The 16,450-nt window shown below is 39.1% G+C and overlaps 1 protein-coding gene across 2 annotated transcripts; it reads right to left on the reverse strand.

Moving 5' to 3' along the window:
- Positions 1-3,727: 3,727 nt before the first annotated feature.
- LOC118431805 (RING finger protein 11-like) lies at positions 3,728-15,190 on the reverse strand. Of its 2 annotated transcripts, none has more exons than XM_035843175.1 (3): positions 14,832-15,108; positions 6,889-7,037; positions 3,728-5,752 (listed from the first exon to the last, which is right to left on the reverse strand). In XM_035843175.1, exons 1-3 carry the CDS (start codon positions 14,946-14,948, stop codon positions 5,581-5,583), a joined length of 438 nt encoding a protein of 145 aa, XP_035699068.1. In that variant the 5' UTR covers positions 14,949-15,108; the 3' UTR covers positions 3,728-5,580. The 2 variants fall into 2 exon arrangements, with proteins under 2 accessions (XP_035699068.1, XP_035699067.1); XM_035843174.1 differs by lacking the exon at positions 3,728-5,752 and adding an exon at positions 6,134-6,389 and having other exon boundaries at positions 14,832-15,190.
- Positions 15,191-16,450: the final 1,260 nt, after the last annotated feature.

Below are 16,450 nucleotides of genomic sequence, written 5' to 3' on the forward strand. Positions count from 1 at the left end.
CCACTGCCTCCAAAGAAGTCAAATAACTCAGTGATATATGTAGAAAACATTAGATAGATGTGTAGAATCAAGGTAGAATGGACACTTGTTGCCTTTTTCTGTTTGTACTATAATTATCTTTGCTAGAATGGCTAAGGTTATGTTTTAGGCTTGTGAGTCTGTGTGTCTGTCTGTCTGTCTGTCTGTCTGTGTGTTAACAGTATAACTCAAGAAGCCTTTGATGGATCCCAATAATATTTGGTAGGTGGGTAGGGGTCGGGAAAACGAAGGTCAAGTTCGATAATGGGCCCCCTAGCGGCTTGCTAAGGTACTGCAGCAAAACCTCAATTTTTTTATCTCGTGTTCTGGACCTGCTGTGGTTATGATTTTTGAGTGGTAGATAGCCCTTGGTGCAGAGAGTAAGTGCTTCAAGTTTGGACCCCCTAGCGGCTTGTTTGGAACTGCAGTCGCCGATTTCCTTTCAAACTTTGGACGAGAATAACTCGAGAACGTGTTGATGGATCGTCATGGTTTTTGGTATGTAGATAGCCCAAGTAACAATGTACACAATGGAATACCAATTATGCAAATCAGCAACTAATTTGCATAATTAATGAGGAAAGTTTATAAATCCACTGCATTTCATGATAAGACTTTCAAACTTTTCACATATATAGATGAGGAAGAGAGAAATATCAATGCATATTAATTATGCAAATGACGGCCTCATTTGCATAATTAATGAGAAAATATAAACGTGTTGACGGATTGTCATGGTTTTTGGTATGTAGATAGCCAAAGGGAAGACTTACATGATGGAATTATAATTATGCAAATCGACTGCTAATTTGCATAATTAATGAGAAAAGTTTGTAAATCCACTGCATTCCTTATAGGACTTTCAAACTTGTCACATTTTTAGCTAAGAAAGAAGGAAATATCAATACACATTTATTATGCAAATGATGCTTGATACAATTTAATATTATTATGTAAATCTAATCTGCATAGGGATCTAATTTGCATAAGCAATGGCGAAATGTTATGAACCAACTCCAGGCATATAAAATAAAATATAATGAGTAACACATTTATGTCTACAGACATCATTCTACATAACAAACCTGGTTTATTTGGCAAAGGTATGTGTTCGTTGAACTCTAGTTACAATTAGCATACAGGCATGAATTTGCAAATGAAAACCAAGGCTAGTATAAAAGTACATTCTATGTAAAGTATCACAGGCAAAATACTACATTTTGAAGCACAAACAAAAAGGACACCAGAGGAAAGAGTGTTTTGATACTTTTATTGATGGCCAGCAGGAATATGGAAAATAACATAACTCTGTGTAGTTTTTACTTATGTAAGCCACAAACAAAGAAAACCTTTACAAAGAACATGTGTCCGTAATACAATAGTGTATCTCTGCTTGCCTTTCATACCACATCTGACACATGCATGTACAAATGTACTCCCTCATAGACTACAGAGGAGAAGATTTTGAGATGTAAAACATGTACTAAGTATACTATCTCATAGGTTTCCAGTAGACAAGTACTCGGGGGCCACAACTTTATCCTTGATTCTATACTCGGGATACAATACAAAACACAACCTCTAATGGAAATGGGGTGTAAGACATTGATGTGTTTTTTTCACACGATTACATGATATAGTCAATAAAAGTTAATTATGCTGCTCCCTTCTGTATTATTCTAGTGATTGCTACACATGATATCACCCATCAAATACCGCACAGAAATCGCAATGAAGGCCTCATCATTTCTATTCAACAATAAATCATTTCTTTTCCATACAGTTTTACATTACATTGACAAAAGATGAGTTACAATTTAAGCATAACTAAGGCTCACTTGGTACAGGCTAGTAGTGAATCTTCAGAAATAAACTTATATTCCAGTACTATTCGTATCTGTCAGAAGATCATGGTATTTCTCTTTAAATTTTGATGAGCATCAAAATGTCATATTTTACTTTTTCGATTTCATCACATCATATTTTTTTGTTAATCACAAATCAAGACCATTCTAAAGGACCAAATCATGCATATTAACATTTGAAATCAAAAATATGTCTTGCAAACAATGAAAAGACAAGTTGACCAGGTTGTCTACTTATCAACACCTTTGAAAAACAATAGGTTACTGTTCAATGTGAAAATGTCACAGGATGGGGTTGTTAAAAAGCTAAATTCAGAATATTTTCCAGTTCTCTTCCTAAGTGGTACACATGGTATACAGCACTTATAATACAAACTCTGCAGTATGTATGCATAGTCCTATAGCATTTTTGTCTCCAAGCAGATGGAAGGGCCCTGCTCAGTATCTTTGTATATTTTTGCAACAGTTTGGACATCTCTCCAGTAGAAGTAATACTAATAGTGCAACTTGATTTCTTAGGGCTAGAAGGTAGCCCTAAGAAAGTGCACCACTCAAATACAAAAAACTAGACATAGAAATCCTGGTATGAGTCAGACCTCGAAATTAACTGTTTTCTTTATTGTCCCAGAAGTGTTCCCAAAATACGTATGATTGGTTTACATTCTGATGTTGATCATTTTTCTACCGTCCCAAAAAAGGTCCCAAAGGAATTTTTAGCGTTCCCGGACTAGCTTTTTGGTGCCCCGGGACTATGGGACTATGTTAATTTCGAGCCCTGTGAGTGGTACACATGATTACAGTTCAGTGGCCACAAATGGGGCAATGCACTACTGCTAGGCGCTGTGTCCAGGCTGTCATCACAGACCCTTGCGGTTGAGCCCCGTCTATGTAAACTCCTCCTACTTCAGCCTCTGGTTGCAAAGAGATAGTAGACGGCCCACTCAATAACGAGAAAAGACAAAAACTAAACCCGGACTGATCCATCTGCTCGGACATCAAATACATCCTACATGTGTACACTATAGGGTACAGTTTGACCATTTCAGCCCAGGACATCATATACCTATCACCATTGAGTAGGTGTATCTCTTCATCTATCCACATGTCTATGTTAATATACCCACTTGCAAAATAGGCTGATTTGCACATATTTACAAATATACACTTTGTATGCATGGTAAGCTCCATGGAGAATGTAATGTTAGTTTTAAGGGGTGCTGGATTTTTGAAAGAATTTCTTCACAAGTTATCGGGCCAGTTAGCAACAGCAGTTAGATGTACAATCCATTTGTGTGTGTTAATCAACAGTGTTTTGCATTATATGCCGGTTTCACGGCACCAAACCCAACATCCATCTCAAGACACTCTTTGTAACAGTATAGTTTTGGTGTACAGTACCAACAAAACAGTTTTTGTACACAGTAAATTACTATAATGTGCACCCACCCCTGTAGAACTATCTTGACATGTGTACCACTATCATGGTATATTAGCAAATTACAATGGTACAGATAAGTACTGTACATTTTACACTATATTCAGTGTCTGTATTGGTCAACTGAAACTCTGGAAAGGCATGGATGTAGCACACTGGGTATTGGAAGTGTGTACCCAGAACCTCTTGTGCATTGGTTCAACGTGCACAATGGGCTTTGCAAAGTATTTCTTGTTGGACACATCTGTAAGGATGTAGTGGATATTACGGGTTCTGGGTACATGCTGCTACAATAGGCTTAGATCATCACCGTATCTAACAGTATACATGTATGTATTATGTGGATGCAATGCATTCAATTTACCCTAAAACAAAAAGACTGCGTTTTCAGGCCAGTATGGATAGACATATAATTTTGTTTTTCTCAACACTTCCAAGCCTGTGTCCTATCTTTTTTCTTTCTCACCAAATTTCCAAAAATTTCCTGACAGTTAACAAACTGGTAACTTGCAATAGTCACATCTTTTCCATTATATCATCAAACCAATCCTAGCCTACATATACATATATGTAATTATGTATTCTTGACTGTGACCTTAGTTCCGAATTCTGTATTAATATTTCAGCTCATATCAATAATTGCTTTCAGTATTTTCCATTGATTCGATCTAATATTTTCCTGTTGTTTCAAATTCCAATGACTTGATGTAACTTATGTAAATTTTACACACTTGTACTTCCAAGTATCACAACATTCTTTTAGCACTAATAAGTCCTTAGTTAACCATGTGATGGCTCTATGCTAGCAATGTCGTTCTGTTAAGCACATAAAAAAGTAGTCCAGCTACGTTTTTCTCACTGAAACGAAATTGCATGCATCTTTTGTTTCTTTCATTTCTTTATAAAATGAATAAATCAATGATCGTATCAGCCAAACCTGTCAAGAAGTGCCCAACATGACATTTCAGTAATACATGTTACATGTACCAAGTAGTTAGCAAACTCAAAGTCAAGATTTTTTAAGTAAAAAAAAAAAAAAACGAAAATAAACAAAAGCCCTTGATTTTCATATTATGGCTTCTCGAAACAAACACACAACATAATATAGATGTTAACTGGATGTGCAACTTCTGGGCATCCTTGCCTTATACACATCCTTTATGCTACACCTACACACTGTTTACTGGAAAACATAAGAAAGTCTGATTTTTTTGTCAGCCACCAATTTTCAAACGCTATAAATACATTTTTCTCTCTCACAAAGCAGCAAGTTTTACATATGATACATTTACTGGGTTATGGGAAAACACATCCCACATGATCATCACTTATTTCCCTTCAGTATCCAACAACTCCTTCTCTGAGAAAAGTCTCCTTCCAAATCACAACCATCTAAATCACTCTGACAGTGTGGATACAATGGTTCGAAACAACCAGGTGCATTGTGGGAAACAGTGCATGATGGGATACAAGATGGCTGCCCGCCCTTGAACCCTGTCACATATGACCTTGACATTGATGAATATTTACAAGCTATACATCGTTATCCATTGCCTCTCTCAGCCCTATTGCACTGCATTCTTCCAGTGGTGGATTTTTTTTTCATCAGGCCACACTGTCTCATTTCCATGATTCTTGGACATTTCAATGTAAAAACAAGAATTCCATCTCTGTAACTGGATAAGATGTGCAGATTACTTCTGGACGTTTTGAGTGACGTCCATCACTCTTCTTCAGCATCACTAAAATGAACTGGAAGAGCAGAAGTTCTGAACTCATTTTATCCAGTTGTAGAGATTGATTTGTCTCGGTGATGTATCAAGGCATGAAAACAAGGTGAAAACAGAGCCCAGTGAGGAAAACTTGGATCCATTTGACTTTCGGCCAGTATCAATCAAATTTAAGAAATGTCTGTCTGGTCATGTCAAGTGCCTTGCAACACACAAGAAGGGTGTGTGCTTTTCTTCTGTCCCGCCAAAATAGTTCAATCAAGACAATATACGGTATTCTCTTTTCCTGAATCTGTGTCCGTGTCTGTGTCTGTACAGCCGGTGCAGCTGCTCTTATCTTTACAACCAGGTCTAAGTAACACACCAGCTTTGAATCTGATTTTGCCAAAAGATACAAAGTTTCTCTCACACTCTGTTGTCACCATATTTCCTTTTCTTCATCACTGACTTTCAGAGTCCAAGAACCACGGAAACAACCTGTCTATAATGCCTGACCAAAACGGTTAACATTAATCAATTAATGAATGTGTTGTTAATTAGTTTGATATGTGGTTAGCAAGGCCGCGTCGACGGGCTCCATGCAGGAGGGACAGGTGAAGGAGCGCATCAGCCAGTCGTCTATACAGTCCTTATGGTAGATGTGGCAGCAGGGAAGCAGCCTGATCGGGTCGCCGATCACAAAGTCGTTCATACAGATCACACATCTGGGGGAAGAAGGAAAAAAAATAACAAACACATGGCACAACATCATTTAGACTCACAACAGTTCATTCACTAACTTAAAGGCTTTCAAAAATAATGCCGTAAACATCCAGCAGCAGCCTGATCGGGTCGCCGATCACAAAGTGGTCCATACAGATCACACATCTGGGGAAGAGGAAGAAAGAAATCAAAATAATGCCATTTAGATTCCAGTACAATAGTTGATAGATAAATAAACTAAGGCTCTCACAAATAATAAGGTAACTAGAGAGGAAACATCTTTGCAAAAATGCAGAATGTTTTCCCTCTAGCCTTATGTAAAGCTACTTGCATACAATACTCTACCATTAGGCTTGCCCCCAAGTAGTGTGTGCGAATGAAAAAAAAAAAAATTGAGGCTATGAATCGGGGTATTTCTCAGAAGCCTGACGTGATAGCCAGTCCAAGTTGACAGCCCAGGAAGCCAGGCCTGGTGCACACCCAGCCTTTTCCATAAACCCTATTCTGCATGGAGGAAGAAAGAAAAAGAAGACAACAGCAAAAACAAAATGTGTTTTCTCCTTCGGGAATGAAACATAAAAATCTAGCAGCAGCTTGATAGGCTCTCCTATCACAAAGTCGTTCATACAGATCACACATCTGGGGGAGAGGAAGAAAACATAATGCCACTTAGATTCCAGTACAATAGTTTGATAACTAACTGAAGGCTCTCAAAAATGATAAAAATCTAGCAGCAGGCTGATCGGGTCTCCCGCCACAAAAATCGGTCATACAGATCAAACATCATCAAGACTAAGAAAAAAATTTAAAAAACACATGGTACATGTATAATGCCATTTACATTCCACACTCACTCACTCACTCACTCACTCACTCACTCACTCAATCACTCACTCAATCAATCACTCACAGCCCATGACCACAGCAGCCGTAGGGGCTCAACGACAGCCAGCAGCAGCGATCTTTGCCCATCTCTGTTCATTAAATAAGGCTACACCTTGGTTCTCAAAAGTAAAGGTGAAAATCTAGCAAACCAAAACTGTTCATACAGTCCACACTATTCTTATCACATCATCTAAATGTACCAAACACAATCAAGATATATAGATATTATATCATTATCACATATTTGACTCACTCTCTGCCCTTCTTGGACCCGTCGTACACCCCGGAGGGCAGGTGTTGGATCAGTCCCAGCCTCTGAGCTATCCTGATCTGCTCATCTTCTGTCAGCTGGGTCACAGGTCGGGCTGTGTTCGGGGTCGGGTGGTAGATGGGTGCTTCTTCCTGTAGGGGAGAGAAGCAATCAATCAATCAATCAATCAATCAATCAATAAAATCATAACCATCAATCAACCAATAAAATCATAACTATCAATGTATTATAACTGCGTTCAAGTGGTAGGTGCTTCTTCTATTAGGCAGAGCATCAATCGATGGATTGATCAGTCAATCGATCAATTAATAGTTTAAGTGTCTGGTGGTAGGTATGTGACTCTCCCTATTGCCTTATTGGACAAATACTAATATTAGTACTCAAGAGTTCTCCCCAAAGGATGGAATAACGGAGGCCCTCCATTATACTCCTAGCCCAGCTCCACTATACTACTTTTGAAATTTAGTGTGTTTCTTCCCTATTTTCTTGGTTAGTTTTGCTAAAATTAATGAAAATTCACAGCTTTTTGTGCCAAGTGGTATCACTTTTCCAGCCGGCATTGTCTGAAAAACTTGTGAATGGGCGATGATCAAAACAATAGCTGTTTTGCCACTTCACAACAAAGGAATCACTATAATATATTATTACTATAGTCTTGTAGTATTTGACACCCTCTGTCATTGCACAATGAACCCATTTTCATGAAAGTGCAGCGCGTTTGTTCGGGTTATTTTTGCCAGCCCCTCCGGACCACTATACTAAAAAATTCTGGGGAGAACCCTGGAATATATACAGCATAGCTACGCTCAGGCTTTTAGACTTAATCAGACCTGACTTCACAGTCCCATCACATTGCTGGTACAGATGCACTCTGTCATTATAGTTTTTCCAGAAACACACAAAATACCATAATCTATGCATGAAATATGAATTTGATATGCTTCTGTACTATTGACACAAGTTGAAAGATTTGGACCTTCCAAGCCAAGCTCATGTATATCTAGGATTTCTTTTACACTCTGTGCAATTTTGTAATCATAATACTTATAGGTAAAATGGATGGTTATTGGTGGTCACTATAACTATATACCAGCAAATGCAGGTTATTTCATAGACTCCGCATCATCAGTATTACTTACATGTACCTGGTAGGAGAGACAATTTCTGAACTGTCTGTTTCTTCTGAGCCGGTAATACAATGATACCAGCCCTGCAATTTTGCAATAACGCTATCAAGCCCCATTTAGAGATAACCTTGTGGCAACTGGCAGACCACTCAGAGCAGATCATCTGCTAGCCACCGACAAAGGGATGGGTTGCTTAGCAACAGATTGTATAGATACCGATGATTGAAGTAATAGATTGTTCAATGGGCTCTATCTGTCCTGGAAATTCTTTTGGAATGATGACTGTGTGTATCATCTAACCATATCACTTATTTATTGAAAATGACAACAAGTCATTACACTGGGCCAGCCTAGGCAGTCTATTCAAGCTGATGACGGCTGACCCACAAAGATACAACAAACAAATCTAAATTACACATATGTACATAATAGGCCACATAGGCTACGTAAGCTATGAGGAGCAGATGGAAGGTGCTGTAAATCGGTTTGTTGATGTTAAAAATGAATGCAAAGCGTCTGAGAGTTATCAGTTAACCATATCATCAGTGGACGTCAAGGATACCCATAGCCAGGAGCTACAAAATGTATCACATTACTATCAACAACCGCTTACACAAGACTACATGTACATAGAGTCAACACTAGTATTTGAGTAGTCTCTTTGAAAAATGATATCTATCACAGTTCATTGTTGCATGTATATCCCTACCTTGTTTCTACCATGTACTTTTCGACCACGAAAGAGATGGCTGGACAACATAAAGGAAGACATCAACTTTCTCAACCTACACAGTGTCAACCCTAGTGACAGAGGACGCTGGCGAGCTGCCATCAGACCCCCTCATCATCAGCGTGCAAGCACGTCTAACCCCCACAGGGTGGGGAACAACAGACGTTAAACCGGAGTGAGTGAGTGAGTGACTTGCAATTAGCCTATGGGCATGAACTTGCATTTTATAAACTTTAACTTTTCTTATTATAAATAAAGATATGAACACGAAATAATTTTCCTTGTGTGCATATTGCATATCAAGTTGTATAAAACTACTGAGGTTAGTGAATTTAAAATCCCTCCTTACAACATTTTGGTGCCAATAAAGGTGCAGTGCCCATCTCCATTTCTGTAGCCCTTGGGCCACATACAGTACGGGGTAAGTACAGTCTGGTAGTGGGGTGTGTCCAACTCCAAAATTTTTCTCATAAGTGCTGAGTGCTAAACAGAGAAAGCAGTGTTAGGCACCATTTTTCGTGTCTTTGATTTGAATCCCAACCTTCTGAATGCGAAGTGAACACTGGGTTAGGGATCAGGGCTGTTTCCAGCATTTGAAATAAATCTTTAGCAATTCCACTCATTGTTTGGGAGTCCATGTTGCTACTGTTCCATTTTTGTTGTAAATCTGTAACTTTCTTCTTCTTCTTCTTAAATTTGTGGCAGCCACCTTCATCGTATTGAAGATTCTGCTGTCTTCTGAACTCTTTGAACCTATGAAAAATCAACTTCATGTCATGACATAGTTTAAGCCATGAAATTCAGGTTTATTGGACAGCGGGTTGACATTTTTGTTCCTCCCAGGGTAGTGGGATGGGACTGGAGACAGGCTACCCTGGGAGCCAGCCAGGACCGGGTAGCTAGCGAGTTTTGTTCGGGGAGCTAAGGCAGTCAGCCCGCAGATCTCACATAAGCACTCCGGGGAGTTTAAGCCTGACGGAGTTATTGCTATACCCTTGTAGGGCAGGTCTGACTGTCTTGGGCCACTGAATAAACTGTCCTAGCTGCCCGATCCTGGCTGGCTCCCAGTGGAGAGACAGCCCTGTCAGGGATAAGACTAAGAACTAGAGAGTCTGACTGTCTTTATCTAGAGCTAACCCAAGTAGCCTGGCCTTGTGACCACTCGGATGACAGACAGGGAACAGACATGCTCTGATTATGGGTCCCAGAAATATGTGTAAACATTCCCCGATACTCTTCCTGCACATAACAGGGGCTCTGCAGGGATTTCTGGAACATGCCAAGAGGGTTGAATGGTTGGTTAGAGATAACATGGAAGTATCCAGATCCAATGTCAGCTTACCAGGATTATCTTTCACTCGTCATGACAAGGAGACATGGATGTAAACTTGTTCATCACCACATTGATGGGCACAATGAGCAATATTACAACTTTTAATGACTTAAACCCAGGGCTGGCCCAAGACAAGCTTTGCTATTTTTCTGGCCAACTCTTTGTTTTATGATGGCCTTAGCTTGTTGTTGTTTTTTCTGTCATTTAAGCTGCCCAAAACGATCTACTTTCATCAATGTAATGTTCTGAATTTATGATTTTTTTGACGGATGGAGTGAAATTTTTTGTTCGTGCCAACACTCATTCCCATCCCAGGATAGAGGGACGGGTCCTGGAGATAAGCCTTCAAATTCTTCTACACGTACGACTCGTGCAGTATATTACTCAATAAGCCTGTACAAGTACTTATTTAGTAGCCTAGAAAAGTAATCCTCATATGACTTCTATTCCTGTGATTTATCTTATTGTTAGAACCATTTGAGTCATTCAATCTTCAGAAGCCATGACGTGACTTCACCTTCACCAAATGCTCTAAAAGTAGATAGAAGTTCTAAGCTTATCTTTGAATTGCTGCCATGTCAAAGGTACAGTGTACACTCCCCAATTGTGTGGCTGTCCCAGTCTTGCTAAATATATAACAGCTACAATGACTTGAGCCCTGAGCATGTAATAAGATCAGCGACCTCGCTGCGGATTCCTATAACGGTAAAATAACAAGTACCCATGTTGCCACGACAACCCTGTTGCCATGACAACACAACTTCTGACATCATTGCCGAGACGATGGCAGAATTCCAATGACATTGATATCAGCTTGTTTTAAGAGTGATTCAGGAGGGTGACTTCACTTACCCTGGGGGGAAACCCAGCTGTCTAGACTTTGTAGTGTACCCTACTGTACACATACATTTTTATTTATGATCTTGGTAATTATGCAAGGCATTAGACATGCATTAATTCCTGACCAAGGCCTAGATTAAATCACTTCTAAGTTTTACTGAAAGATGGTGTGGTTTTGTGTGGTTTAGAAAGAACTGACACATCTTTTCCTCTAGAACTAGTAGAACCTCAAATAAGTGAAACCTGTGCAACTCTATATAAGTCCACCAACTGGTCTTTTGGTTTCCTTTTGACACGGGTATTAAGATGTCTGTCTGTAGTAACCACCTGTCCCCATAGACCAGATATCATAATAATGGCCCTCTGACTCTGAATGGTCCTTGAGTAGTTTTGACTGACCTGTAATAAGACATCCCTGGAAGTTTTAAGTCCTGAATGACAGAAGCAAGAGTCCCTGGGGCCTGGATTTGTGGTCACTTATTCCTGATGGCATTCTTGACTGACTTTTCCTCTTAAATATTTCATGTCCGCCCTAAGACTGATGCTGTGGTCTTGTCTGGTGGTTGATGAGCTTGCCTCTGGACCACAGGTTACAGGTTCTAATCTCAGTCTACCCGCCAGTGTTGTGAGCTTGCTTCTGGACCACAGGTTACAGGTTCTGATCTCAGTCTACCCGCCAGTGTTGTGAGCTAGCTTCTGGACCACAGGTTACAGGTTCTAATCTCAGTCTAGCCGCCAGTGTTCTGATAAGTGGACATTATCTAATTTTTATACTTTAAATTTTGGATGGGAGGTCAATCTGTCAGCTGTTGTTTGAGAAGAGCCAGACCTCATCATATTTGCATATCAATGAAGCATGCCATAGCAGTCTTCTTTAATTAAAATCCTTCCCACACCAGTACATAGGGCAGTAACCATCTCCATTTTTATAGCCCTTGGGCCACACAGATGTGCAAGCACTACAGCAGGTTGCTAGTTTTAGCCATGCTATAATATAGTACTCAGACTATTTTCTTTCAGCAGTGTGTGACTGACATCAACTTCATGACATGGCTTACAGTTTACACATTTGCAATAAAGATATCATGACATTATCATTTTAAATTTTTATTGGCTTGCGTTAATTAATGTTACACATGCAAGTAATACTGAGATACTGAATACAACTAAGTTACTTGACTTGAGCAACTGGAAAAGTTTAGTAATATATTTAGTATCATTTTTTTTGGTTCTACAGCATGGCAGACCCAGAAGTGTTTTTAGCCTGACGACAACCAAAGTGTCAGAAAACCAGGTTACTCCAAGTCACTGCTCCGCATTAGTCGCACCCTACCTGGCATGACGTCAACGATATACAGGGACTCATTCCTGCAATTACTGGGTTTCTTTGGATGTCATTGAAAATAAATGGACCTTCAAGCAAAAAGAATTGAGAAACCTTGAAGCACATTTTTCGGGCACAATTTGCAACAAACTTTACGCTTTTGTTTTTAGGCTATACTGGGAATATAATTGAACAGCTGCAACAGACAGCACCTGGAGAGCAGAAAATTGGCTACTAAAGAAAAATGAGAATTCTGTCTGAACAATAATCTCTTGTCCAATCCAAATCTATGCCGAAATTTTGCGACTAATTCCTCAATGTAACATTGTAAGACATTATCACAATGTTATATATATGAAGTTATCCTGCTGTTCATCAAGCAATGAAGTAGTCAAATGACCGACCAACCCATAATCATCTCTTGGTATACATCAAATTTAAGCATACTTTTTCTGATTACATGTTCATCTACACAAGTCGGTTAATCTAAAGTTCTGCCAATAATCAGATTTATAGTTATACATCCATGAAGGTTACACATCCAGATAATAAGATGTGCCAAAAAGCAGTTACGTTTCCGATAAGCATCCACTATATATCCTTCTTCAGTGACATTGACAAAAGAATGGATGCTATATCTGAAGCATTTGACCGTTTCCAAAATGATATCCAGTTGCTTGAGTAACTGCTTTTTGGGGAATAATCAGATATAGTTGGTGAAAAATTAGGCAGTCCAGCTGGACAGCACCGGTAAATCTGGCTGGCACCGGTAACTGTAAGGCTTTCGTCATACCAAATTAAGTGATAAGAATCGTTTATACCAGGAGAAATCAATGCAGGAATACGATTATGCAGGAATCTCTGTTTGCCGTGTTTTGGCAATACCAAGTTCATCTATTGGTTTTGGCAATACCAAGTCCATCCATTGGTTCTCAGATGTATGAAATATATATATATTCAAACTGCCCAAGATGACAACAAGGGGTACCCATAAATCTGGTCTATATGGACAAGATAGAGGACTAGGACAGTTGCTTGCGATGACCGTGATAAAGTGGAGGGATTTGAAGAAGAGAAGACTGATTGCAGCTGCAGGGTGTCCATGCAGACCACTGCAGCAGCAGTGCAATGTAAGTGCTATTGGACTACAACATTTGCACAACTATGTGGGCAGGTGGTATACATGTAGATGGGATTGCATTAATGGAGGAAAATTATCTCAGGGACCTCCACAAAGAGTTCACATTGGGCACTGGCACCAGGTGGGTCTTATGTAGAGGTGGCCACCTGTACAGGCTTCATTGTGTAACATTGGCCAGGTGGCCTTTAAACTAAAGTAGGTCACTTTTGCAGATTTGACTATCATTTGATGCTTTAGGTATGGCCCAATGTCCATAAACTTCTGCCTTCTTTGGGTAGACCCACAAACGAAAATTGTACTGTGTACTTGTTTATAGTTGATCTTAGTTGCACCAGGGTTAAATCAAAACAAACTGGTGGGTTCAACAACCTTACTTCACCTTTGACCTCTATGTGTACTTTCCCAAGTGCTTCAACTCTTGCTTTAGCTCCAATATTAAACCTTCTTGCTCTGTCATATAAAGGCCAAGTATTCAGGTTATAACACGAATACCCAAGTTCTATTTGATTTATGTAAAATGTCATAGAAAATATTACAGTCCTCCATGGGTACAATGAAAACAATGCAATTCAATGTAGAGCACAAGGAAATTACCATATGGGATTAAATTAGCAGATAAAAGTCTAGACATTAAAGAGAAATATTAATCTTGATACAAAATTGGTAAGGGGGAAGTTATAAATTTGAAAACAACGAGAGCTAATTCGACATAACACACATAAGTACCTGTTCTTGTATTAAAGAATGGACAAAGTCCTCTCTCTGATCCTTGTTTTATATTGACCTCAAGGCTTACACAGAATTAACATATCAAACGTTATACCTCTAGCTACAAACTTGAACGATCATTTGCATTTACAGCTGTATGCTAAATGCGTTGCCATTGTAAACGTTTCTGTGTGCACGTAGCAGTTCTTCTCTTTCAAATGATAACTTGGGAGTTTTTGTCTTTCTATTTTGAGCCCCATGGAGCCGTGAAACTAGAACAATACCCAGACAAGAAGTCAACAAAGGCCAGGGACAATTTGTTTTCTTTCTACTTATCACTACAAATAGCTTATTAAAACTTTACATGCGTTCTCAGACGGCTAGACGAGAAGGAAACAATCACAGAAAGGAAACAAGGACGATTTCCAAACGTCTGTAAGACCAGCTCTGCGAAGAGGAAGTACGGACGGATGAAATATTTGTCGTCTGTCGTTTCCAGTCGTTTCATCATCTGAGTGACGATGGTTGTTTTGATAAGACCCGACACAAAGGGACCAAATCAAAATTGTATAAAACACCAATATCATACCATATCTTGATATAAATGGGCAGAATATTTCATGAAAGAGTACACATAGTGTTCTACAAGAGTTGGTATCGTGTTGTGGTGAGTTAAGGAAGAAACTGAAAGGAAAACACTTCCTTGAGAATGTGTAACCGACCTGGTATGGTGGCGGCGGTCCGAGGTTTTCGGAGCTGTCCCCCGTCTCGCTCCCCGCTCTTCCCTCGTGTAGAAGCGAGATGTCATCCGCTGTAGGCGTCTTAAGGCAATTCCCCATCTTAAGTCTCTACCGGGGCATTGGTAAGACGTCTTAAAACGGAGAAATTTGTACACAAAGAAGCTCCTTTATGTCCCGGTCCTGTACTGCGAGCTAGACCAATCACCAAAACATGGCCGCACTGCCGATTTTCTGCTCAGATGTACGTGCGCACTACAACGTAGTCCTAAAAATAATATTACTGTTAACTAAAAACCCTATTTCTGATAGAATAAATCTATAAATAAAATAACCAGCATACATTAGTTCTATTTCAAATGAATTGTGGTTTGTAGATGTGGGAAGATGTGTAGGAAAAGGAAAATGCGGAAGTAAATAAAGGGAACGGACCGCTTCACTCCGCGGATGGATGTAATGTGCCAGCTGACGGAGCAGTGCGGAAACCCGGGGGCCGGTTGGCCATGACGTCACACGGACAGGGTACGTCAGGAGTTCCTGGGATGACCTCAACTAGAAACACTTGACGTAAGGACGGAATGTTTTAACTACTCATGATGATGGTAAAATCGCCAATCATCTTTCAAAAAATGAAGATGATATATAAAAGATACTGGGAACATTGATCAAAAAGAAAATGACACGAGGAATTGCCATTGTAAAGTATTTTCAGAGCGCAAGTCTACACCAACAGTTGCATAGTACATTTGTACTTTTCTCTACGTTCATATTTGTAATCACAATGTTGGTACCATATTTAAAAAAAAATGGAATATGGAAGGTCTCAGAGAAGAATGTTACTAAAAGAAAGAAATAGAAATTGTCTTAGTCTAGCCAAGGACGTTACATCGTAACGTTACATCGTAACGTCCTTGGTCTAGCTTTCTGTGCCTCAATTTCAAAAGTTCCATGTTTGCTTTTCCCTGACCTGCAAAGATATAAACTGTAGCTAACATTGATGATTATGATCAGTAAGTGTAAATTCATGGTGGTAAAAGTTCTATATGTTACAGATGACTTAGCTTCAACAGAAATTGAACTAAGAATAGTTTACTCAACATATCTTTATTCCATCAATCATTTCTATTGAGTAACTCTTTAGCACATCTTGCAGAGTCCAAAATGACTAAACATGTCATTTGAAAATGATATATGATATAGCAAAAGTTTTTCACACGTAGAACCCATTATAAGAAAAAAAAACTTTATGTACACTTCATATGTTGCCCATTACGTTTTATGATAGGTAACCAATTATATAATAAAATTCATTACCATTTGTACATGTGTATCATGGTGTAATAAGATATGAACATTCAGGCTATATCCTTCTCTGCTCCATTGCAAATGAACAATATACAAACTTGTAGATTACATTTACTATACTGGGCTTCAGTTGCCATTGTCAAACTTGATTTCAAACAGCCCTGTGAATAAAGCCGCGTCCAAAATAAATACATCATTAAAAGTTACAGAATGTTCGGAAACTCAATTTTTCTTGTTATAAGCAGTAACATGTCTACTGTATTCTCAATTGAACAAGATTGAGGGATAAATTGCATTTG

This window comes from Branchiostoma floridae, chromosome 15 (genome assembly GCF_000003815.2).
Source record: "Branchiostoma floridae strain S238N-H82 chromosome 15, Bfl_VNyyK, whole genome shotgun sequence".
Lineage (NCBI taxonomy): Eukaryota > Metazoa > Chordata > Leptocardii > Amphioxiformes > Branchiostomatidae > Branchiostoma > Branchiostoma floridae.